The following is a 23,104-nucleotide window of genomic DNA, read 5'->3' on the forward strand; positions in this document are numbered from 1 at the left end:
CATGGGTTTATTTGCGTATAATAAAACTTCTTGCGTAGCGGCGTAGCATTTTCGAGCACTTTCGGCACGTTTAGGACCTCATTCTGCCAATTCTTCCTTGCTGAGGATCCGTTTTAGCGTCATTTTTAAGCTTCCGTTGCATGCCGCCGCGACTTTCGACCAGCCACCGCAAGCTAAGTAAGGGAAAGCGTACCAGTCGCAGACGCCGGCACCACCATCTTCACCTGGTTGTCGATTTTCAGTGCACTGGCTCTGCCCCATCGAATCCCTCTCCACTTGGGCGCCTTCTCCTCGCCTCTTGTCAGCCAATTAGATACGACAAGCCGCTCAGTGTAGGCAATGTTATTCGTTTTTCAAGCAAACAAATGTGACCTCCTATAAAGGAGGAGAGCGTTTGATTGGTCTGTTCAGAGAACCCTGCGGGTGACCGCCCGGTTCTTGCGTCGGTGGTTATGCAAATTTGACGTCAGGAGATTGGAATAAAAACATATTGGAATAGTTTTACGTTATAGGGCCCCAGTATTATAAATTCTTTCCGTGGGTGTTCTTTCGGGCGTAGAAAAAAGTGAGTACTCAACAATTAGGTAGGGAGAATCTGTTGATTAAATGTTTTCTCGGACGCTCTATCCTTTTCTGAATGGAAGATGTGGTCTTAATGGAATGCTTGAGAAGTTACTAAATAATCCTGACTGATGCCACAGGATACTAAGATCGTGCGACTTCCGCTGTGCAACAACTACACACAAACACTTTATTTCGTCGCATCCTCCTATGTGGCTTACTTTTAAACTTCGACTAAGGTTAGCTGGAACAGCTTATATAAGAAAGCGCAATAAATTTTGTGAGCATTGGCCGCGTACAGTTAGCGTAAAAAGAAAGCGCTAAAGCGGCGTGTATATTTCTAGACCGTCGAGGCCTAATTGTTCAAATATCTGGCAGTGCTCGTATTGTCATTCTCTTGAACAGTAATCAAAGAAAAACCACTTAGTAAGTAAACAGGTTGAGTACGTAGCAACCACAACAGCGACAACAGACAAACTTGTCGAGTCGAAAGCAGGAATTTGCAGTCTTTCTTGCACATAGCAAAATGGATGCTACAAAGTTTATCAGCCAATATACGTTTACCTTGACTCCTGATTTTGTACCCCCAGAGGGTCACCTCTCTGGTCTCGCCGTCCACAGTCACCTCACCAGACATCATGCCAGCTTGATCGTGAGAATCCATTTCACTCACTAGCCTATGACACAGCGAGAAAATGTTTGTCAGTCATCGGCGTCAATTAAGATAACGTCTCGCTGCCTCTACGCGCGAGAAATTATTGAAATAATCACTTTGGTTTCCGGTAATATACTCAAATAAATTTTGCTGTTCTTTCCAATCGAACACCATTCCGCAGACTAGCTAAATAAATTATAGTTGCATCACCAATGCTAGCTTTATACGTCACTTTTGTATTGAGCATACAAGTGCTACTTTTGTAATAAACATGAAACTTGTCAGCCAGCTACCAATATTTTTCGATGGCCGATGTCAGCTGCATTCGTTTTCTTGTACAGGGACTGAAATCCGGGAAGTATGATAAGCTATTATTTTGAGAAAAAACACCAAATAACGAGCGACATAGAACAGCCTGACAAACAACACCAGGCCCGGTCTTTCAGGGCCAGTGTTTGCTAGCCCATTCTACGCCCCTCCTTCACATAGCGCTTCGTTCTAAATAAGGCTGTTGTATGAATTTTGCATCAAAGGTACATTGGCTTTTATAAATAGCTAAAATCATCTTGGTCAAGAAAAAGGCAATAGGGAGTGGCTCTAGCGAAGAGGAGCAACGTTGGCAGTGTCGCCGGGGCCCTCTTCTGTAGTCTTGCAACGTTACCTCGAAGTGCGGAAAATTCGTGCCTTGGTTGTGTTCTACTCAGTTTTGACGCATTAAATGGCACGAGCTTGCACATTGTAGGCTTCGCTGTGCGATAATATGCGCTAACCCGCCGTGGTTCCTCTGTGGCTATAGTGTTCGGCTGCTGAGCACGAGGTCGCGGGATCGAATCCCGGTCTCGGCGGCCGCATTTTTATGGGGCCAAATGCGAAAACACCCGTGTACTTAGATTTAGGTGCACGTTAACGAACCCCAGGTGGTCCAAACTGCCGGCGTCCCCCACTGCGGCGTGCCTCATAATCAGAAAGTGGTTTTGGCACGCAAAATCCCATAATTTTTTTTTTGTCTGCGCTGGAAAGTACCCTGCATCCCGATGCGAGAACGAACAGAAAAAACTTCCTCTTTGCGACCCTCTAGTTATCGTGCATCGCTGAATTTCCAAAGCGGATCCCAGAGTAAAAGGACGAAGTGGCGGACCACGAAGGCATCACTCACCTGCTAACGTCACGGAGCATGGCAATGAGAGGCATTTTCGCTAAGCTTTCGGCCAGCAGCGTTGGAGCCAACTCGGCTGGCATCTCTAGTGTGTGTGAGACGGTGGACCAGCTGCAAGGAAAATTGTCGAAGCACATGTCAGAACTTGCCTTCACCTTATTTTTTTATGAAACAATAAGTGTGATTCCGTCACATATGAAACTGCTCCATTTTTCCAAAATCATCTTTTACACAGCGCTACCAAATTGAAGGTCCAATAATTAAAACAAAGGCATCATGTTCCTTTGTTCATTCAGTGTTCTCTTGGAGCTCGTCTTCATTCTTTGTGCCACAAAACCGCAGTCAGGAGCAAAAGGTTGAAGATTGCGAGGTCAGCAAAGAATTTGAATTTCTTCTAGCACAGCTACGCCACCTGGGATTTATTCGATGCATTTCCTTAGTCCAACACACGCACGTATGCGGTACAACTGGATTTCAACCGGCACGCTCTAGGCTACGAATAAAGAAAAAGCAAATTGTCGTGGCACCATTGGTCTCGAAACTTTCGCTCGTGGCTATATGACCCAGAATACATCATTGTGCGACCATAAAGCTTTCCTGAGGTGCAAGCTTCAGGTATGTGATATCTGAATAGATGGCTAACACGATTATCTGAAATATTTTCAGCCATTTGCTTAACCATATTGGCTCGGCGCGTACTCATCAGCAAGTTCTTTACCGGTCGAAAATAAATTATTGAGAAGAAAAATAAAGCATAACCAAATATTTATAAGAACACCGTAAACTTGTTTGCTTTCTCTCCACTTGAGGTTTTCAATCAGTAAAGGCATGCTACGTAGTAGAAAAATTGTCAGCAGAGAGCAAAAGGTGATATGACGTTTATGTTTATGCACACGTTGCTTCAGCGCTGAAACTTGCGGTAAGCAAAGATGGCAAGATAAATGCAAGGAATGTACTCATTATATCAAAACAGAACTGTTCATGTCCGGTAATAGAAGGTCGACCACAGACAAAAGCGGAGCTTACTTAGAATAAAAAAGTTCACTTTTCAGATGAAAAAGAAAATATTTTTGATAGATAGAACATTCGAGGCGGCCTAAAGAAAGCATTTCTTATAACGAAAGAAACATTGCAAGGCTGCTAAAATGTAAATCTGTACGTCTAGGTTTATTCAGTGTTTGTCTCTAGTGTCGCATCATGCAAAAACAGTGTGACTGCGGTGGCGTTCACTACGCTGACGAAGAAATGTCACACAGGAACAACATTTTCCCGCATATCACCTTGTGCTGCGAAAAAAACTGCGCACACATTGTCTAGAAGCGCATTGTTCGCGTGCGTTCTTGTAATCAAATCTTGTGCTTTAGCGCCACCTTCTAACTTAGAAATATTCGCCTGCGGGTGCGAAAATTTCATTTCTGATCTTCCTTTGTTCTCATGGAGGTGTCAGCAATACAACAAAATACGGAATCCTCTTGAACACAGTGATTTGCCTGGAATATGCAAAGGGACCAATCGACACTCTCAGTCATTCTTACGAGGACGTCACTATCGCTGGCATTCGAGGTTCGGAAGTTGCAGAAAGTCAATTTAGAACTGATACTGTTCATTCCTGCAGTCCTTTCACAGACCATATTTTCTCAAGACGTGTTTATTATTTTGGCATAACTCTGTGTTTAACAGTTTAGCTATGAAGAAGGAAGTTAAACGTAGGCCCATCATGAGTGGAACATCTTTCCTTTTACTTTCTGCTTTTAAAACATAAGAGGTCTGAGAGCCGTTATCTAAAAACTTACATAAATCCAAACTTCACATGAACTTCCATTTCCTGTGAACCCAAACTTCCCGTTTGTCGTTGTTTCCTGCACAGAAAAAGCAAATGTTACACCTAGATTGCAATATGTAGTCGATGCAGTCATTCAACATTCTCAAGAATATATTTAAAACACCCATGAAGAAAGCAAGCACATTCTAACACATTTTCTATATCATAATTCCGTTGTTGGGCTGAAATTGAAGCTTCATTATTTGCAAGCACAAATTCGTACTTATGAAATCACACATTACTCTACTCATTGCATTCAATTTTTCACTTCGTATTCAAGTTCATGCCTAGGTCGATAACAATTGTAAATGAATGTTCCGATGGTTCCTGCAGGAGCGTATTAGTGAGGATGTGATCATTCGAAACGGCTCATATTGGTAGTACCATATACTTAGTACTGGACAGTTTCTGAACAAGTTGTAAAAGCGGTAAAAAGTTTGACCCGCCGCGGTTGCTTAGCGGGCATGGAGTTGCGCTGCTACGCACGAGGTCTCATGTTCATCTCCCAACATTGGCAGCTGCATTTCTGTGGGAGCGAAATGCAAAAACGCCCGTGTACCGTGCATTTGGTGCACGTAAAAAAATCTATAAGCCCAAAATTTATCCAGAATCTCCCACAATGGCAAGCCTTGTAATCAGATTGTGGTTTTCGCACGTAAAACCCCAGGATTACGAAAGACGTCAGCAATAAATTTTCATTCTTACCGATTATCTTTGTGCGTATCGTTCATGGAGATCGCATACATAATTTATAATTGCGATCGCGAGCAGGAGATAAGAAAAATATTGGCGCCGTAACGTGCGCCTGTTCGCACTTATTATAGCCTCGCATAAAGAAAGAAGAAAAAAATTGGCAGTGACTTAGCTCGGCTATGCCAGGATATACGTAGTGAAAGCTAAGGCATAGCATGGTTAGCATTGGTTAATCTTGATTGCAAGTACAGGTTAGTCTGGTTGTCTAGCTGTGTTGCGGCGTTTAGCCAGTCGTTCGGCGCGCTGTTCGTCTGTTTCCTGGGCGATTCGTTTCCTCTTCATCTCGTTCCGATGTCGATTCCAGGCCTCCTCCTGCTTATCAGAATTGTCGGCGTCCATACTACCACCTCAACTGTGGTGGCGGCGCACGCGAGCTCTCCTTTTCAATCCTCCGACATGTTATCAGGCATGCGACGCAGCTGGCGAAGCTAGCGGAGGCGAACGCAATGACGATGAAGGCGGTGTGACGTCATGTGCCTCCTCGGAGCACTGCCACGGCGAAATCGCAAGTTCGTGGCCAGTAAAGCTACCGCTTTAAAAAGAAGGACTGTGACAACAGAAGTGTCGTCACATATATTATAAACGAGAAGAAAGGGGGGTTAACCAAGGGCCCGATTTTTATTAGTCATATCATAAGAAGCCAACAAACATTGACACCAAGGACAACGTAGGGGAAATTACTTGTGCTTAATAAATGAAATAAATAAACGATAAATTAATGGAAATTAAAGTGGATGAAAAAACAACTTGGTGCAGGTGGGGTACGATCCCACAACCTTCGCATTTCGCGTGCAATGCTTTACCAATTGAGCTACCGCAGCATCGTTTCCACATCTACTTTCTTGGGTATTTATGTTTCCTAGTAGAACACTGGGAATGTTAGCCAGCGCCACCACTCACAGACCTTGGCGGTGGATGTGGAACATTCTTTCTGCAGCAGGCACCACGAGAACGTGATGCCCGCGGTGGTGATCCCACTTTCGTTTTCATTAATGTATCATTTCTTTATTTCATTTATTAGGCAAAAGTAATTTCCCTTATGTTGTCCTTGGCGTCAATGTTTGTTGGCTTCTTATGATGTCACATATATTATACAGATAGATAGATAGATAGATAGATAGATAGATAGATAGATAGATAGATAGATAGATAGATAGATAGATAGATAGATAGATAGATAGATAGATAGATAGATAGATAGATAGATAGATAGATAGATAGATAGATAGATAGATAGATAGATAGATAGATAGATAGATAGATAGATAGATAGATAGATAGATAGATAGATAGATAGATAGATAGATAGATAGATACGAAATGCATTAAAAATTGGAGGACCCTTAAGCTTCGCCTTCAAGAGTGGAACGCGACAGCGTTCCTGTCGACCCGCCAAGGGGCGTAAGACAATGGGCCACAGGGCAGCCATCACTTACGAGGCGCCCTGCATCGGACGCGGTGAGCGTCGAGCCATATGGTCGGAGGGGGAAATGATGCACGCCAGCTAAACGTCGTGATCGGCACGGGCAGAGAGATAGACAGATAGCGATCTAAAGAAAGGAAGGACGCTTGATTCTGCAGAAGGAGCAAGGCGAAGCGTTGTCAGGGGAGAGAGAGTACGGGAGCGAGCCGCCTCGCACAGCTCCAATGCGCGCGTGGCGCGCCATCTGTCGGGGCAGCGCCGTACATGGAGAGGAGGGGGTCTTCTGTGTTTGCCGCAAGATGGCTCTGCGTGTGCGGAAAGCGTAGAAGAAATGCAGCGGAAACGCACTTCGCTACTCGTGTAATTGCGACTTCTGTAAGTTACATGTTCATAATTACCGATATACACCACAGTATAACCTCCCACGGCTCGTTTTGAAGGCAACACCGCATTCACTAGAGGCGCGTTTGTACTGCTTGGAAGCATCGAACTCGTGGCTGAGTGGTAGCGTCTCCATCTCACACTCCGGAGACCCTGGTTCGATTCCCACCCAGCCCATCTTGGAAGTTGCTTTTTATTTATGAAGTGCCTGCCGTGATTTATCGCTCACGGCCAACGCCGCGGACGCCGACGACACCGGCTTTTCTGCGACACGAGCTCCTTAACGCTATCGCGTTAAAAAGCAGATCGAACTCAAAAGCACATTGAAGTCTGCGCAGCTGCTCGCAAGCCTGTTGAACGAGGCGTGGAGGCAAAAGACGCTTGCCCTAAGCAGGATCAAAATTCCTGAACCGGCAAAGAATGCTAATCACATTAAAAACTCCGCCTGCCAATGAGGGCTCAGTTAAGGAATAGCAATATGGCGCTTGTGGATGTGGAAAAACAGCGCTGCTCACTGGGCGATAGTAAAAAAAAATGGCCCTCAGCGCCGGTGTTGAGAAAGCGTCGTTCCTCCCAAGCAGACGCGGGGCGCAGTGAGCGCCTGTTTTTTCGTTTTACGAAACTATATCCTCAAGGAGTTTGGAGGGTTTCTCTTTATCATTTGTCTCAATGTGAATATTAAAAACGGTGGAGAGGCTACGGTCATCGATGGCGAATTTACTTTTTGAAAAAAACTGGCTGTGGCTTAGCTAAGGTTAAGCCCAGGATGCGAAGCATACTAGCCTTTATTTTAACGCGACAGCGTTAAGGAGCTCTTGTCGCAGAAAAGCCGGTGTCGTCGGTGTCGGCTCAGGCGTGCGGCGCTTGCTCAGGCGCACATTTCGTTGTCGCGCCGAACGCTGCGTTGCTCGACGCTCACCGCGTCCGATGCGAGGCGCGTAGTCGCTGCGCCGTAGCAAAGCCACCTAGAAACAGTCTCTGTAGCACGCCGCAACCTTCGCTTCTCATTCCAACGAGCAGCTCTGTCTCCAGGAGGCATCTCACCTCGTGAGTGTCTAGCAGAGGCAAGCGCAGCTGCTTATATACCACCGCGGCGCTGCGAGCGACGGCACGAGTTGGAGCCCCGTTTCTCTTCTGTCGTGACGTCACGGTGTCACGTGGTCAGCCTTGAAGGCGACGCCGCGAGCGACGGCGCGAGTTGGAGCCCCGTTTCTCCTCTGTCGTGACGTCACGGTGTAACGTGGTATTGAAGGCGACACCGCCGCGCCTGAGGAGCTGGGTTGAGCTCTAGTAATATGCTTCGCATAAAACGCCGTAGAGTCTTGTGCAGAAAGCTGGGAACCACCAGCATGTGAAAGCCTATACCGCCCACAGTGTTGCTGTGTAGTTGCGAAAGAATTGACTCACTGTAATATTTTTATCATGCACAATAACTCGAGAAGGGCGAGGACTGCAGATAATGGATTGTTTTCCACGTTGAGAAAACGATACCTGACAAAGGCCGTACAGGGTTTTAGCGAAATACAATTCACGAGTGACCCCACTGCAAACACCGTCGGAATTCAAGTAAGCGATCACTTCTTCCATTTCTGCGTATCAAAGATACAAATAGAGACAGTTCTCTTGCATCAGTATTACTTGCCCGGAAAGGCCAGTAGCAGGTATGCTGACTCACCGCCTTTGCAAGACAGAGATTTACAGTATCACTTAGACTCGAATTCATTAACAGTGGTTGAACAAGTGATGCCTCCGGCTCCGAGTAAACATTTCGAAATGGGTACTTGTCGAAACTTCACCTTAAGCAAACAAGCCCCTTCATCCAAGCCATAGGCTCCGGCCTTAGATACCCCTTGCTTAGCCATTGTTATTATACTCTTTGTAGCACATCAAAGTTTCCATGACAAAAAAACTTCTTACTTCTGAGTGTCCTTACTGTACCAAATACTTGTCCTGAATCTACTTCTTGTGCCTCACCTGAGCAGCCCATTAAATGCGACGCGCCAGCGACGGTTGGGAGCCAAGCACTGAAGCCGGACACCGGCCGCCGAGAAGCAACTTCCCGCGCTGCGGTCGAGCGTGAGTGATGCTGGCAGTGAGTACTGCGCTCCATCGGGTGTGTACAGGGCGACCCAGAACTCGGCCAGGTGATTCCGAAGGCGAGAGACGTTCACCACCAGCCGATCACCTGCCGTGTTGACACCGTAGAAAAGCACCTTGTCTTGGCCCTGCGACCGAAAAAAAATATTCTCGGTAAATGTGCACCCGGGAAGACAATCGGGTTCCAATTCACAATTCAATCCGACAATGAAATCGGCAAATAAAACCCTTTGCGTTTGTACTAAATAACAACCACGTTCTCGGATGACGCAAGGGCTGAAATTGAGGACTTAACAGAAAAGTTCTATAGCTACCTTTCACTTGAGCTTTGAGCAGAACTAACACTGACGTCAAAGTATAACCGCATGGAACCGTTTGCTAGCGAATGCGCAACACTGGACGTGTTGCGAATGTTTGACCACAGCGTCCCGCTTAACGAATGTCTTCAGGCGTGTGTGCCGAGAAAGTGAGTAAACACTCCACCCCCTTCGCCCACACTGCAGGCAATGTGTAGTAAGCTTAAAAATTAGAGAAGATATATACTGAATCCGAAATAAAAACTGCACCCCCCCCCTTCGCCCCAAGGTTTCATAAGGCAACCAAATCCACTGGCATGTAGCCCCGCAGATGGAGTACTGACACATGCATTAGTCAAGCGCTTGAAGTGGAAAGCTTTCAATTCCCTATAGTCACCCGCTACATGCTGCATCATCCAAACGTCCGAGTTTGCCCAGCTCTGGTTATTTATCCGGGCAATTTGTCCGGCGTAGCCTGTTGTAGACATTCTTATTTACTCGCACAAACTAGTAGGCGCTGCTTGCCTTGTCCAGTTCTTCTTTTTTCCTCGGACATTCCTGTGTCCATTCCAGTGGTGCGCTGATGGCTCCGCTGCTCACAACGTCATCATTGTGTTCGGATTCCAAGTACCGGAAGCGCCGACCTTTTCTACGCAGCAGGTATGTAAGTTGGACCACGGCCAGCTGATAGCGGAATAGATAAATGAAACCTGCGTGAGAAAAAAAAAGCATTTCCTCTGTCAATTCTATGGGATTGTATCATATACGTGCGTCCTCCTCCTCGTTACCCATGCATAATCTTGTTCCTTATCACTCTGCTTCCAGCAAACGATTTTTGCTGAAATGGCTGCAGGCTCTGCAGTGCAGCAACAAGATTTTTACATGAGACGACTAGAGCAAAATATTCGTGTTTATAAAGCGCAGAGCTTTATTACAGACGATTTGCAGCGCAACAGCTCGTTTGGTATCAGCACGTATATATCGTAAAATGTTTCTTTACATAGTCATATGCTATTCTCACCAGAGTCGACAGTTCCTCTTCGCAAAGGGAGGGGGGGGAGGGGTCGTTTTGTAACCGGCGTGTGAGGTTGCGGAATTTTATCTAACACTCGAACATTGAAAACTACACAAAGAACATCTTCGTAAACAGTAAAAAAAATTGACGCAACGCAATGCAGGGATGAGCAACTATCTCTCGAGTCTAACCCCACACTAACCCCACCGACATCTCTAACGCAACCTCGTATCTTCGGAACGCACATCGCAAACACGCATCTTACAGTAACATTTCTAACCTTTATATGCTACAGGGATGCTTGCTTTTCTCATACGCGGAGGCTGCTATAGAAGACAATGAGCCGGGTGGGATAAGCGAAACTTCATCTAGAACTAAGCCTGTGTAACTGTCACGTGAACATGAACACCGTTAACAACACGCGAGATCACTTATGCCGCTGTGAAGAATGTGCGAAGAGATCTGTCGTCGTTCACGTCGATAAACTCGCGCACGGGTGTCCCGTGCGCCACAGTTGCTCCAAACACACTTGGCGCGTGCGTCGCGTCGCACAACGGCAGGTTACTTAAAAAAGTGTGAACGCGCTGCTTTCTCCCCACCTTTTATGCTGGTAGCTTGTGTTTTCAGACACTATGTGACATTGCGCCACCTTCGATGTTGTCCTATATCGTAACGGAGCATTTTGTACTGTTTTTCTCCGAAATACGATAAATCATTCGTCAAGCCATTGTCGTCGCCCTCCTGCTGACGTCACACTAGACGTTCGCGTCATATTACTCGTTCCATGTGGGCCGGCCTTTAACGCCAGCCCACATGAAGCGAAGTATCTTGACAAACTTCCGACGGTGTGCCTTCGTCGTGCTGCAAACACATTGCAACGATAAACAGGCGGCCAGCGCCATGATTTCAGTGTTGCTACAAGCGCCGTGGTTTATCGCACAGTAAAATGAAAACAAAAACAGTTTTGTTTTTACAGGCAAGCCATCTATAATTTAGCGGCGAGATAGAGAAAGACCTACTACTTATGGTTTCACGTTGATTCGACAATTTTTACTTTTTTCCATCAGAACCTGGACTGCACAAGGCGGAGAAATCGTTCGAGTTGCTCACACTGTGCTTTGACGCGCGGATTTCGTGGCCACACCTAGGCGCGTCAAACTTTCGCGATGGACGCAGTCGAGCACTGTTTGGTCCGCGCTGCCAGCCTGCGTTCGCCTCTTCCAGCGGGCAGCTAGCCACCGGCTGATGTCTGGCTGGTGGCTGACGTCCGGCAGGCTTTCCAAATATGCGACGCATCTTTTGTTTGCAGACTATCCAGGGTCAGGTCTTCTTCCTGCGTGTCATTCCACACGCGAGCCGTGCCTTGGAGGTAGAAGATGACGTAGACAAGCACGAGTGTCGCGTCCCATCTGTTACGATCACTGACGCGGTCATACCAGATGAGCCAGTCCTCCACGTCCATGTCATATGTGCCGGTGAAAATCCCTGGGTCACGAAGGTGCGATAGCACTAGATGTGATGAAGCCTGGGTGTATGCGACGGGGCGGCGTCGTTTAAAAACATCGTGACGGAAACGATGTGGCGTCCACTACGGAGATCCAGCGCAGCGTCGTAGCGAGCATACCCCGCATCTGCACCAAATGTGATGGCGTAGGAGATCTGCACCGGTGTTTAATTAAAGGCAACTGCGAGGGCTCCGAACCACAGTATCGGAAAGTCAACCTCGTCTTCATTCATTCTCGCACTGCCAGCACACCCCATACCGTAACAAGCTCGGGCTCATCGGTGACGAACCGCCACGTTTTGGCCGCCGGCCTCCAGGTGGACGCCGCTGGGCGTCCGGCCGCTGCCTTTTATTGCGATAGAAATTATATGGACATTCCAGGCGCATTTCTGCCGTCCCCTTAGACGTGGCCATCGCCGTGAGCTTCCGTATGAGTGAAAGCGTGTGAGGGTAAGCTAGCGAACGCGGTTCAATTAGGCGTAGGCGAGCGAAGAACGCCGCCCCGATGCGTGTACTCTCTTGTGGAGCGCGAGGCAAAGGGTGAGGCGAGGAAGGAGGGGCGTTCTTCTCTAGCGGCTGCTACGGTGCCTTGATGTCCTCCTCACCCGCCGCTCCGTACAGAGTGGAGGCAACCGCGGCGCCTACTCCGGCGTTGGCCAAGTGAATCGCGGACGACGTAATAGATACCTTTGGCAGACGCCATAGGGACCCGTTGCCGGCGCTCGTGTGTCTTGAAAGAGGTCTCCGACGTGGCTAAAGTGCGCGCCCGCACGGGCCTCATCTTCAAAGCGATCTACGATGTTTGCAGAGTGCGTGTAGTGCCGGTAGCTTCGTATGCGCTGTGCTTTCAACGTTTCGTACGCGTTGAAGCTGCAGATGCACGGAGGTCAATTGGCTAGCCGCTGCGGCCGTGATTCATAACTCCAGCGCTTTCACAAGCAGTTTCCGCTGTCATCAAGCGATGTGTGTTCATGTTTACCTGTGCGCGCGTGACACTGTGCTGGTTAATTCAGTCAAAACACGTTGATGGGCTAGTTGGTTTGAATCCATGATAGAATGTGTAAGCGCGACTGCACAAGGATGTAGAAAGAAGCAGACACACAATGACAGCGCTGTCTCCGTGTGTCTGTTTCTACATCCTCGTTGAGTCACGCTTACGCATTCTATCATTGTTAATTTAGCTAGTAAGGGAGTGTTTACAAGTCTATAAGGCCGATAAAACCACTACATTTACTTTGCACAGCTATCTACTAATTTGCTATCGCAATGGGTGCTGCGCCTTTCCGGCGGGAATGCGACTTTTTTCGCCGTAAGATCGCTCCACGTGGATCTGCATTTCAATGAGCCAAGCGTTTTTCTTTCATGTGGTCTCCCCCCTTAAACAAATATGTTTCTGCATCTGGTAATGCCTTGCAGAACTCCAAATAATGCTCAGCTCGAAATCTCAGCAGCTGTCTAGATCGTGGTCTCTCGGCGTCTTGAAAGAAGCGTGCAATGATTCCCAGTCATCAAATCACGTGGAAGTGATCATATTCCCACATATTTGAGGTTCAAGAGACTATTTAAATACTCCTCTACGACTCTTCAACGAATTTCCTGGTCGGTGTTTCACGGAGGACTAGTCGGCGTTTCATAACATGGAGGAAGTATGCCAGGAAGGGAATCATTCAAGTCTGGCACACGAAATTCAAAAAGTCATGCAAGAGGCTACGCACGGCTTTCAGCCTTTCCTGAAATATGTCTAAGCTGAACTGCAGTGACTACAAGCGATTCGGCGCCAAGCTAATAGAAGATATAGGCGAACTAAATCCTTCCACGACCTCTGAGATGGAAACGATGTGAGTCGTTGGGTCCACATCAGCGCTAATCTAATATCTGGAGAACCGTGTGTGGACTGGGCGTATCACCGCAACAGCGTGTTCCTTTCAAATCACTCGCTTTGCACCAAGGTCGACGAGAGATTGAGATTGCTGAAGACTTTTCCTCAAGACTTGCCTGCTTGCAGCCCCAACGCCAGGCACGTACCCTGGATTTTTTCCGAAGGGGAGGGGGGGAGGGGGAAGGTATCTCAAGGTGACTTTTCTATGCAAAAGAAGCGGGCAGGGCGTACCTTTACTAGTACAAATGTGAATAATGCCCATCGTTCGCCATGAAGACGCGTAAACCCGCAAGAGAGAAAGGAAATAAGGTGTATCTCACAGGCGTATCTGTGAGATACACCTCTCCTTTACTTGGCAAACAAGGAACCAAATCAAATAGATTCGCACAGGCAAGAAGCGCAAGAAGAGCACTGCCAAGAAGGAGTAAACAAAAGCGAAAGTCTAAAATCAAGATTTCTAGTTGCATTTATTGAATTACCTCTGAATTAATTATAGATAAATATATATTTGCGGAATAATCACTGTTCTTCTGGATCCCTCGTTTACTGCTCCATCAAGTTTAGTGCCAAAACGGACTCGTATTGTTGTTTGGGAAGTTTCGTAACGATGCGTGGATACCAGTCCCCTACAACCGCGTAGAGTGCAGGGCGCGGCGGTTCTAGACGTACTGCGCCCACGTAAGACATCCACATAAGCACTTCAGAGATGTTAACTGTAGACATCAGAGACTGATAACTGTAGAAGCGTCATTCAAAACACAAGGAATAATTCTCCACTTCCGGCGGAGAATTATTCTCTACCTCCTTTTTAAATAAAGAGATTTGATCCATAAATATATTTACAAACAACGGTTAAATTCTTGCTTTTCCTTCCCGTTTGGCTGATGCCTCGACTCTCTCCCTTAGTAGATCGCTTAATTTGATCTTGCTTCTAGTTGCCGATTTTGCACGAGAAGTGATGTACAATTAGAGAAAAACCAGACGAGTTAACGGGTGACATTCGTATTGCTTATGGGTTTAATGGTTATTGCAGAGTTTGATGGTGGACGATGTTTCGCATGATATTATTTTCCACCTTAGCAAACTCATATCACGGTTTACAAGGATCTGCCAGCGTCGCGGCGAGCCGTCACTCGAGAAAATAATGAAGCAAAAGGAAAAGTTAAATGCAACTGGCGTTTTCGCCGGCCGCAACTCATTCCACGCGCATACAAACCAGCTGACTACGAACGGAATCCTTATCCTGGTCTCCTGTATCAGTCTAAACAACGAAGATTGAACTAACGAAGCAACAGCGATGCGCGTGACCGTTGAATAGATAGCGACAGCTGAACGCAGCTCGAGTTAATCTAGCGGGCGCCGAATCGATAACAAAACTAGCCTTCATTCCCCAGGAGATGCCAATAACCGCCATCCAAAATCAGAGAAAAAGGCAGCAAAATTTTGACCACCGAATAGCTGTCAAATCTCTAGATTGATTTGTCGGCGCTTGAGTAATGTGTGCTAGGAGTGGTAGCATGGACTGGGTAAGGGGAGGCGCCTGCCCCCCCCCCCCCCGCCCCCCATGAGTATGTGCCTGCCCAACGCGTACTTGCACCATGTGTCACTCCTCTGTTTCGGGGCTCTCCTATGGATGTAATGTTTTCGGTGGAGGATCCTGAAGCGGCACTAGCGGCTTGCAGGCGATCTTCGTACATGCGTGCGTACAGTTTAACGCTGGACAGCATTAAAGTATGTGTCGGTGACAAAATGTGATTGGAAGCGACTATGATGCTTACGACGCCTAGTTCACATGCAAGTTGTGAATAGGTGCTCTTTTGCATAATTTGGTTGCGCTGGTGGCCATGTAGTGCCTCCTTGTGCTGACTCGCACTTACTTGCCAGAGTCGTGCGCCTGTGTGTTGCCATTGCTAGCATGCATCGCGAAACACTGGGAGCAGCATTTTATGCGACAGCAGGCGTCCGCGGCGCATTCTTGCCGTTGGCGTCACCACCGCCGCCACCGTGCTCTCTCGCTATCTACAGCGCGTGCGCGGCTCGTGCATTCTAAGCTAGATGGTTTCCAGAGACGTGGAGTTCATTTGTACGCAAAAGCGATGCAGCGGGCGGACGCACCGTCAACGCTCCACTCAGTCGACTGGGCCAAGACAGCGATCTGCCTTGCGCTGCTGGCACCAGCGTTGTGCGCGCACCGTGGTGGCTCAGTGGTTATGGCGTCAAGCTGCTAAGCACGAGCTCGCGTGATCAAATACCGGCCGCTCCGGCCGTATATCGATGGGGGCGAAATGCAATAACGCCCCTATGCCGTGCGTTGGGTGCGTGCACGTTAAAGAACTCCCAAAATTAAACCGCGGTCCTCTCCTCCCTACGTGTGCCTCATAGTCAGACCGTGATTTTCGCACGTAAAACTCCGGAATTTAATAAATTGAGCACCATGTGCACACTAGCGTCAGGCTGAGGTGCTGTGGGTAGGCGCTCTTGTGACTGGAAAGGATAGCGAACGTCGAGGCAACGTCATTTCAGCGGGCAGCGCTGACTAGCGCCTACGGTTTCACGTCGGCCTTGTCTCGCGCGCAATCGACATGCGACGCCTGCAACGCTCCCTGGCGGCGCTCCTCAACGCGCCGGCTATCTGGCATGCTGCGCCGCGTCATCACATCGCACCCGCGCACACTTCCAATAGATAGAAAGACGGGCGAGTTGGAAGAATGCACTTCCGCAGTAGGCACTTCTATAAACGCCTTCCAAGGAGTTCAAACGTCGCAACGCTAAGCGTTGCTATCGCTGTCATTGCTTCGTCTTTCGAGAGCAACTGGCTACATCATTTATTTATTGCGGTAGCATAATAGGGCACTCTCGAAAAGCAAATTTCCCAATCCCCGAAGATTGACTGCCCCTTGACGACTTTCTGCGCAAGCTACGCCTCCTAGGCTCTCGAAATTACTAGGGCGACCGGACAGCGGAAGTGAGAACGCGCGTTATGTCAGAACTGGTCTAATCACCCCCGTCAGAGAGGCCTAGGTTCTCCGTAAATTGTTACCATTTACGGATTTACTGATTTACCAGAGGCCGCGGACCGCAGCAGAAAAGCTGGCAGTGACATATTATGACACTTTGGCGAACTACAACGCGTTTGAAAAAAAAATTTTGTGCCCCGTGAGTTTTGTCCTCCAAGGAAAATCGTAAAAGGACGGTGCATTAACCTTTATGTAGCTGCCTACGCTTTACACCAGCAGTTAAGTAGAACATGGTAAGGTCCAACACTTTCAAGCCAGCTTTTGTAGATTTTCGCTTAAAAGTCTCTTTCCGGGCACTTTGAGGTGGCGGTAACACTCAGGAAATTGCAAACCAATACCTTCGTTCACGGTATCCTATATATATATATATGTATATATATATATATATATATATATATATATATATCGCTGAATTTCACCATCTGAGCACTCATACATCTGCAAATAGTGTGATGTCCCAAACACCCTATGTCATATGGTACGGGGATGTGTACGAAAACATGGCACAGTAGACATCGACACACTAACTGAGGAGCAGCGGGAGGCCTAGCTAACAGACCCGGACCCGAAGAAAAAGCCCAGCTTGATCAAACGTGCACTGGAGATGAACATGGCCCGCGGCTATTTGAAATAAGGAGGCCGCCCACCTAGGGGCGCACACTGCACTTGCTTAGAATAAAAAGTTTATTCTCTCTTTCTCTCTCTCTCTCTCTCTCTCTGTGTACTGTAATGGGAATCAATAAACTTCTAACATCACTGCAGTATTACCATTGAGTGCACCTTGGTAAAACTCCGCGTCACAGGATGTCATTAGCAGAGCTTCTGCTGCCGTACACCTTGCCGGTAAGCTGGTATTCTGCAAACGCTGGTACATTTATACTGACACGCTAAAACTTTCTATTAGCAAACAAAGACGCTTGCTTCTGCCGAGTTTTAAACAGCCAACGAAACCGCTCGCAGAGGGTCGAGTGAAATTACGAAACCGCCAACTCACCGTGATCGAGCCATATTTTTATTCCTCGCCTGTAGAGTTCACCAAACAGCGCTAGCAGAGCCGCGGTGAGTGCCGCGGCTGTCCCAGCCATCATCGAGAACGTCTGAACAGGACATCCCTTATCGGCGCCTATATGTCCCCCTGCACAATCGATAAGACAGCTGGCCGCGATCTTGACGAAACCGATTAGCGGAGGCCCGCCGGCTATACGCGTGCGCTGGGAGCGATTGCGTTGGACTGCACAGAACGAGATGCTGTTGTGGCACACCGCGTCGGATGCGTCGTCTCGGCGACCGGACGAGGCAGCCCATGCAGCCTATGGTTACCTTTGTGCGCCCCTCTCCCGCCGCTCTCCGTGCACACTGGTGGCATTGAAGAGGTCGTTGCCGCGCGTCCCCCGCCGCTGCCAGCGCCTTCGCCATTAGGTGCCCACGCTCCTTAAATGCCTGCCGCAGCACGTGTGCACTAACCACTCCAAAAAATGGCTGCACAATGTTTGTAGAAGACATCCGAAAGAAAGTTCCTGTGGATGGTGCAAATCAAGAGTGACTAGGGTAACCGACGAACTCCCCTCGTGTATGCAATGCGTATACTTCTGCAGCTTGGCTACAGCGTTAACTTGGGTGTTCCTTTTGAGCCACGTGTAAAGCACTTCGAAAACGCAAACATTATTTTTTGTCGTTCTTCTTGTTGTTGTTGTTCGCTACCTCCTGCGGAATCGCGCAGAATATTTAAAATATTAACTTGCGTGCAGCCTCTGGCTTGTTGGCTGAGTCTCTAACACATCCTACTTGTAACTTCAAGTTGAGCCCCACAGCGTTATGTGTGACAGCCTCCTAAGCGCTATCATTAAGATATTTCTTTTCGCTCTGAAGCGCAAGTAGATCGACACATCCGATCCGAATCACCGCGAAGGCGGCAACCTACGCTATTCTAATTAGGAAGTCATGCACGTGCAAGAATCCTGCGAGAACCTTTGCGAAGGAATCTGTGCTTGAATGGAGATGCACTTCTCAATAATTTCACCAGTGTCTAACCAGATATCTGCGCCAAATGATGTCCGAATCTGTCCACTTACATGACAGTAACACTCTCTCCACGATTAGCCCTCATTGAATTTGTCTCTGTTGTATGAAACCATGTCTGAGCAGTTGTATCGACCACACTTTCTAAAATATGGCGCGCGGAGGCGGGTGCCCCACCAGATAAATTATATAATGCTTGTGTCATCTTTGTAAGACATTTCTTGAAGGATCAGTTGATCCATTGCTGTCATTGCACAAAGTAATGTAAAAAAATTAACTTTTTCGAGGCCGTGGGAGGATCGTATAATCAGGTTCCACGACATCACGACACACTACCTGTTACAAAGGCGCGCACACCCATTCCCTCACGCTAGGCTAGACAGGATGCAAGCAGTACGCTTCAGACAATTACAAACGGATTCTTACAGAAACCCCAGACTCATGCACGCCACGTATCCAGACATGTACACTGCAAACAGATGCACATCGTGTGGCGAGGCTGCCTCACTTAATCACATGTTACGGGAGTGGCTGAAGTTGACAAACAAGTGAGGTAGTGCCGACCCCTCACGTCTATTCCACCACCAGCCACCTCTCGCGCTGGAAGACCGCACTGCTCAGCTCGAACCTAACAGCGCAACTCTGGACCGTCCAGTGAGCCGAGGAAACCGCTTTGAGACAACGTCTCCCAACCGCGTCCGTGGCGGGTGCCCAGACCCACTAAAGAGACGCCGGACTCGAATCTTATTGATTTGAAAATAGAGTTTACGCTCTTCGACTTGAACAACTTCTCATCGAAGCAAGGAGTTCTGATCAAAAAATTCACCAGTGATTACGATACACCCTAATGCAAAATTTTAGTGCAGCTCCACACGTGTTTTCATGTTGCGATATATTGGCTGGCACGGACAATCTGTCTCGTGCGGCACGTTGCAAAGGGAGCAAAGTGTGGCGGGTCTGCTTCGCTAATATGGGTGCGATTCACAGCAGCCGCTGCCGAAAGACCTCCCAGATGACGTGCGCTACTCTGGCGCCATCTCGGAGCGATCGTCGCCGCACTACGCTCTTCTTCTCACGCTTTCTCCATATCATGCTCCATACCCTACTCTGCTTTCCTCCTCATAGCTCCGCTGCACCCTACTCTTCGCTTTCCTCCTTGCTGCTTTGAACCTTCACTGTGCTCGTTCGCTCCGTTACGGCGCCGCCAGCGCCGATGCTCGCCAAAGACACGGGCACCAAAGAGCTGCGCTCTAAAAGATTTGAAACTCTCCCGTATGAGAGTAAAAAGCGTGGCAATTCCGCCCAAAAACTTGACAACTGAATACTGGTAAGCACAATTCCAAGACGAGACAGAAGATAGACAAAGAAGCACAGGGCAAGCACTATAAATTTTATTCTGAAGACTTCGCCTACTTAAGTACACAGCAGACCAGGATTGCGCAAACGCACTGCCCATGAAGCGTGCCAATGCATCATATCAAGAAGCGTTTAGATTACAACATAATTTCTCAAACACTGCCTTTCTTTGCTACGCAAAACAATCGACGTATTGCTAATATAGGCACTTTTTTTCTTTCTAATATGATATGCTTCCATGATTTCTCAGTCCAAACATTGCCATTCCTGCCTAGAATTCCCGAAGGTGAAGCATAGAAAGTGATAGCAAGATTTATATGGTGTTCCACTGCAGGCGTCTCAGAACATTGGCGTGCGGAGAAGTGCCGCCATTGGCATGAAGGCGTCGCATTTCCATGGTGCACGTGATGAGATCAAAGGAATACGTCGGATAGCCATGTGGACCCGTCCAACTGCTCGATACTGTCAAGAATGGCGAGCTGCGAAACAAGATTGCCACACAGTTACGACAGGGCGACACGAGGCGCACCTCTCCCTCTCCGTCGCTGCAGCTGGGAGGCGTTCAAAGAAGCGGCCTTTGCGCTGGAATCCGCCGCCTTCCTCCAGCCCCCTCGACATTGTGACGGAACTAGTTCGGTGCGTGAACAATGATTCCGGAGTTCCCCAACGCGGAGCTGATTTGACACGCATGGACAAGCTACCGTGGGGACGACGTATTTTGGTGCGTCTCACGCTTTGGCGTGGCACGGAACAACGAGCGACCCTCGATCGGCGTCGATAGTTCCCGGAACGGCACCCCGCCAACGCCGTCGTCGGGCATCAGAGCGCGGTTGCCTTTGTGTACGTAAACTGTTCTGCAGAGCAGCGGCGCGTTGGTGATGAGTAAACGAACAGTCGCCGCGTCGTAGGACCGGCGGATCGAGTGTATAAAAACTGTGGTTGTGCGAATGCTGAGGACACTTCTCTTGAGCAGTCATGTTAGACTGAGTCACTTCTCTCATGCAGTCATGTTGGACTGATACTCTTTTTCTCAAGCAGTCATGTTAGACTGAGTTAATTTCTGTAAATAAACCCCTTTTCCTCGTTCTCGATGAGAAGCAGTTCTTCACTTCATCAAGGATCTCAGCGTAAATAAGTTGGACGACGGCATGGGCCAGCTACCTTCGAATTCATGCCGTACTCCAATCTTGGCAAAGGACCACGGACGATGGGATTGAGCCCCCAATCCTGACAATACGTACTCGTAACTGGTCTCAGCTGGACCGCTCGTTTCATACTATCGCCTGCTCGCGCCAGCTCTCGATGACGCTTGTTTAGTTTGCTTGGTTAGGTCTCGTTCGCGCTTGTTTAGATTGTCATGGTTTGCGATTGCTTTGTAATCTGGGGCCGTATAGCGTAAGACTGTTCTAATATGCTTTTATTCGAATCTCCTGAAATCTAATTTCCGTAACCACCAACGCAAGCATCGGGCGGTCACCCGCAGGGTTGTCTAAACAAACCAATCAGATGCTCCCCTTGTTCATGGGAGGTCACTTTTGTTTGCTTGAAAAACGAACAACACTGCCTGCACTGTGTGGCTTGTCTTATCTAATTGGCTCACAGGAGGTGAAGAGCATGCTCAAGTGCAGAGGGGTTTGATGGGGTCGAGCCACTGCACTGAATATCGATAACCGGATGAAGAGGGTGGTGCCGGCGTCTGCGATTGGTACGCTTTCTCATAGCTTGCGGTGGCTCGCCGACAATCGCGGCGCCATGCGACGGAAGCTTAAGAATGACGCTAAAACTGATCCTCAGCAAAGAAGGGTTGGCAGGACGAGGTCGTAAACGTGCTCAAAGTTCTCAAAAACGTTGCACGGTCACGCAACAAGTTTTATTACACGCAAATAAACCCATGCTCTCCGGCAGGGGCGAATAGCCAGTGCCGGAGCGATCGCAGGCACCCATCTTTTATTCCTTTCGGATCGGGGCAGCCTGCGGCTGTTCAGAAGAAAATTCAGTTTTGTTCGGCATATTAATGCATCTTTAACACGTACACGTCACTTTGACGCGGTAAGTATTTGCGGTTTTGTGACGTCGCGTGAGAGGCAGGTGAAGTGGGTGCAGCCCGAAAACTTTTGACCAATAGCCGAGGACTAATGGCAAAAGGGCGTCGAATCAGAAATAACTATTTTTGTTTTGTTCGGTCAAGTTATCCATTATCAGTGTGTACACGTCATATCAGGCGGTGAGCTATCGCGGTTTTCGTGACGTCGCGTGACAGACAGGTGGGGGTGGTCCAAAAAGGTTTTTGACCAGAATGAAGACCCGTAAAGAGCAGCGCTCAACTTACGTATTAGTGAGTATCGTAATCGTCGGTGCATTTTTATCATTGCCACCACTTCAGAAACATCATCCATTGTCGTCATGCCGTCGTTGTCATGCCACTTTCGTCGTTCCATCGACGTCAATCTTTCTTCGTTCTTGTATTTTAACCATACTGTCGTTATTGAATCGTGATTACGCTGCCCTCGTGAAGCCGTCATCATGCTGTCATGGTGGCATTATTTATGAATATCACTGACAATCATGAACATGTTGCTTCAGTTACGCCGCCGCCTCCAAGAGATATCACGAAACACGTATTCCCCACTTACTTCACAGTCCCTGACATGCACAAAAAGTCTGATATGCCTGTTTCGGAAATATTCCAATTGGCTCAGTCTCACTTGTTCAATAAGTTTCCAGATTATCTTCAAGTATTCACAGATGCATCTGTATACACAGCGACAGTCAAGGCACCTCTGCAGCTTTTTTCTGCCCTTCCACTCAAGTGCGGCGTATCTTTCAAATACCTCATCCAAATTCGTCAACAACTGCGGAGCTAGCATCGATTAATGTTGCACTGAAATACGTGCAAGAGGAGTTAACTACATCGAAGATTGCCATCTTTACACACTCCGACGCTGCCCTTAGCAGGTTACAACGCATTGACATTGATTGTCCAGTTTTGCGCAGCATTACTGACTCTGCGAGCAAAATTTCATGATGTGGGGTACCTCTCATTGCTCAATTGATACCTTCACACGTAGGAATCGCCAAAAATAAAGAGGCTGATCGACTCGCTTCAACTTGCGCTCATAACAACTGTGACTGCCCAGAATTTTTGTGCAAGCTTGATGAAGCTCGTCTGC

General features: G+C 48.0%; 1 protein-coding gene across 1 annotated transcript in view; it reads right to left on the reverse strand.

The window, feature by feature from the left end:
* The window catches only part of LOC139054768 (rifampicin phosphotransferase-like), a 119,758-nt gene extending 102,080 nt beyond the window's left edge, over positions 1 to 17,678 (reverse strand). Inside the window, exons 1-6 of the mRNA XM_070532367.1 lie at positions 17,554 to 17,678; positions 9,670 to 9,854; positions 8,726 to 8,976; positions 4,166 to 4,231; positions 2,373 to 2,483; positions 1,126 to 1,238 (exon numbers count right to left, since the gene is read on the reverse strand). Of these exons, the coding sequence (XP_070388468.1) occupies positions 1,126 to 1,238; positions 2,373 to 2,483; positions 4,166 to 4,231; positions 8,726 to 8,976; positions 9,670 to 9,854; positions 17,554 to 17,647 (820 nt within the window). The 5' untranslated portion in view covers positions 17,648 to 17,678. The remainder of the gene's footprint in view (positions 1 to 1,125; positions 1,239 to 2,372; positions 2,484 to 4,165; positions 4,232 to 8,725; positions 8,977 to 9,669; positions 9,855 to 17,553) is intronic.
* Between the last annotated feature and the right edge of the window lie 5,426 nt (positions 17,679 to 23,104).

The sequence above is a fragment of the Dermacentor albipictus genome, chromosome 1 (assembly GCF_038994185.2).
Source record: "Dermacentor albipictus isolate Rhodes 1998 colony chromosome 1, USDA_Dalb.pri_finalv2, whole genome shotgun sequence".
NCBI lineage: Eukaryota > Metazoa > Arthropoda > Arachnida > Ixodida > Ixodidae > Dermacentor > Dermacentor albipictus.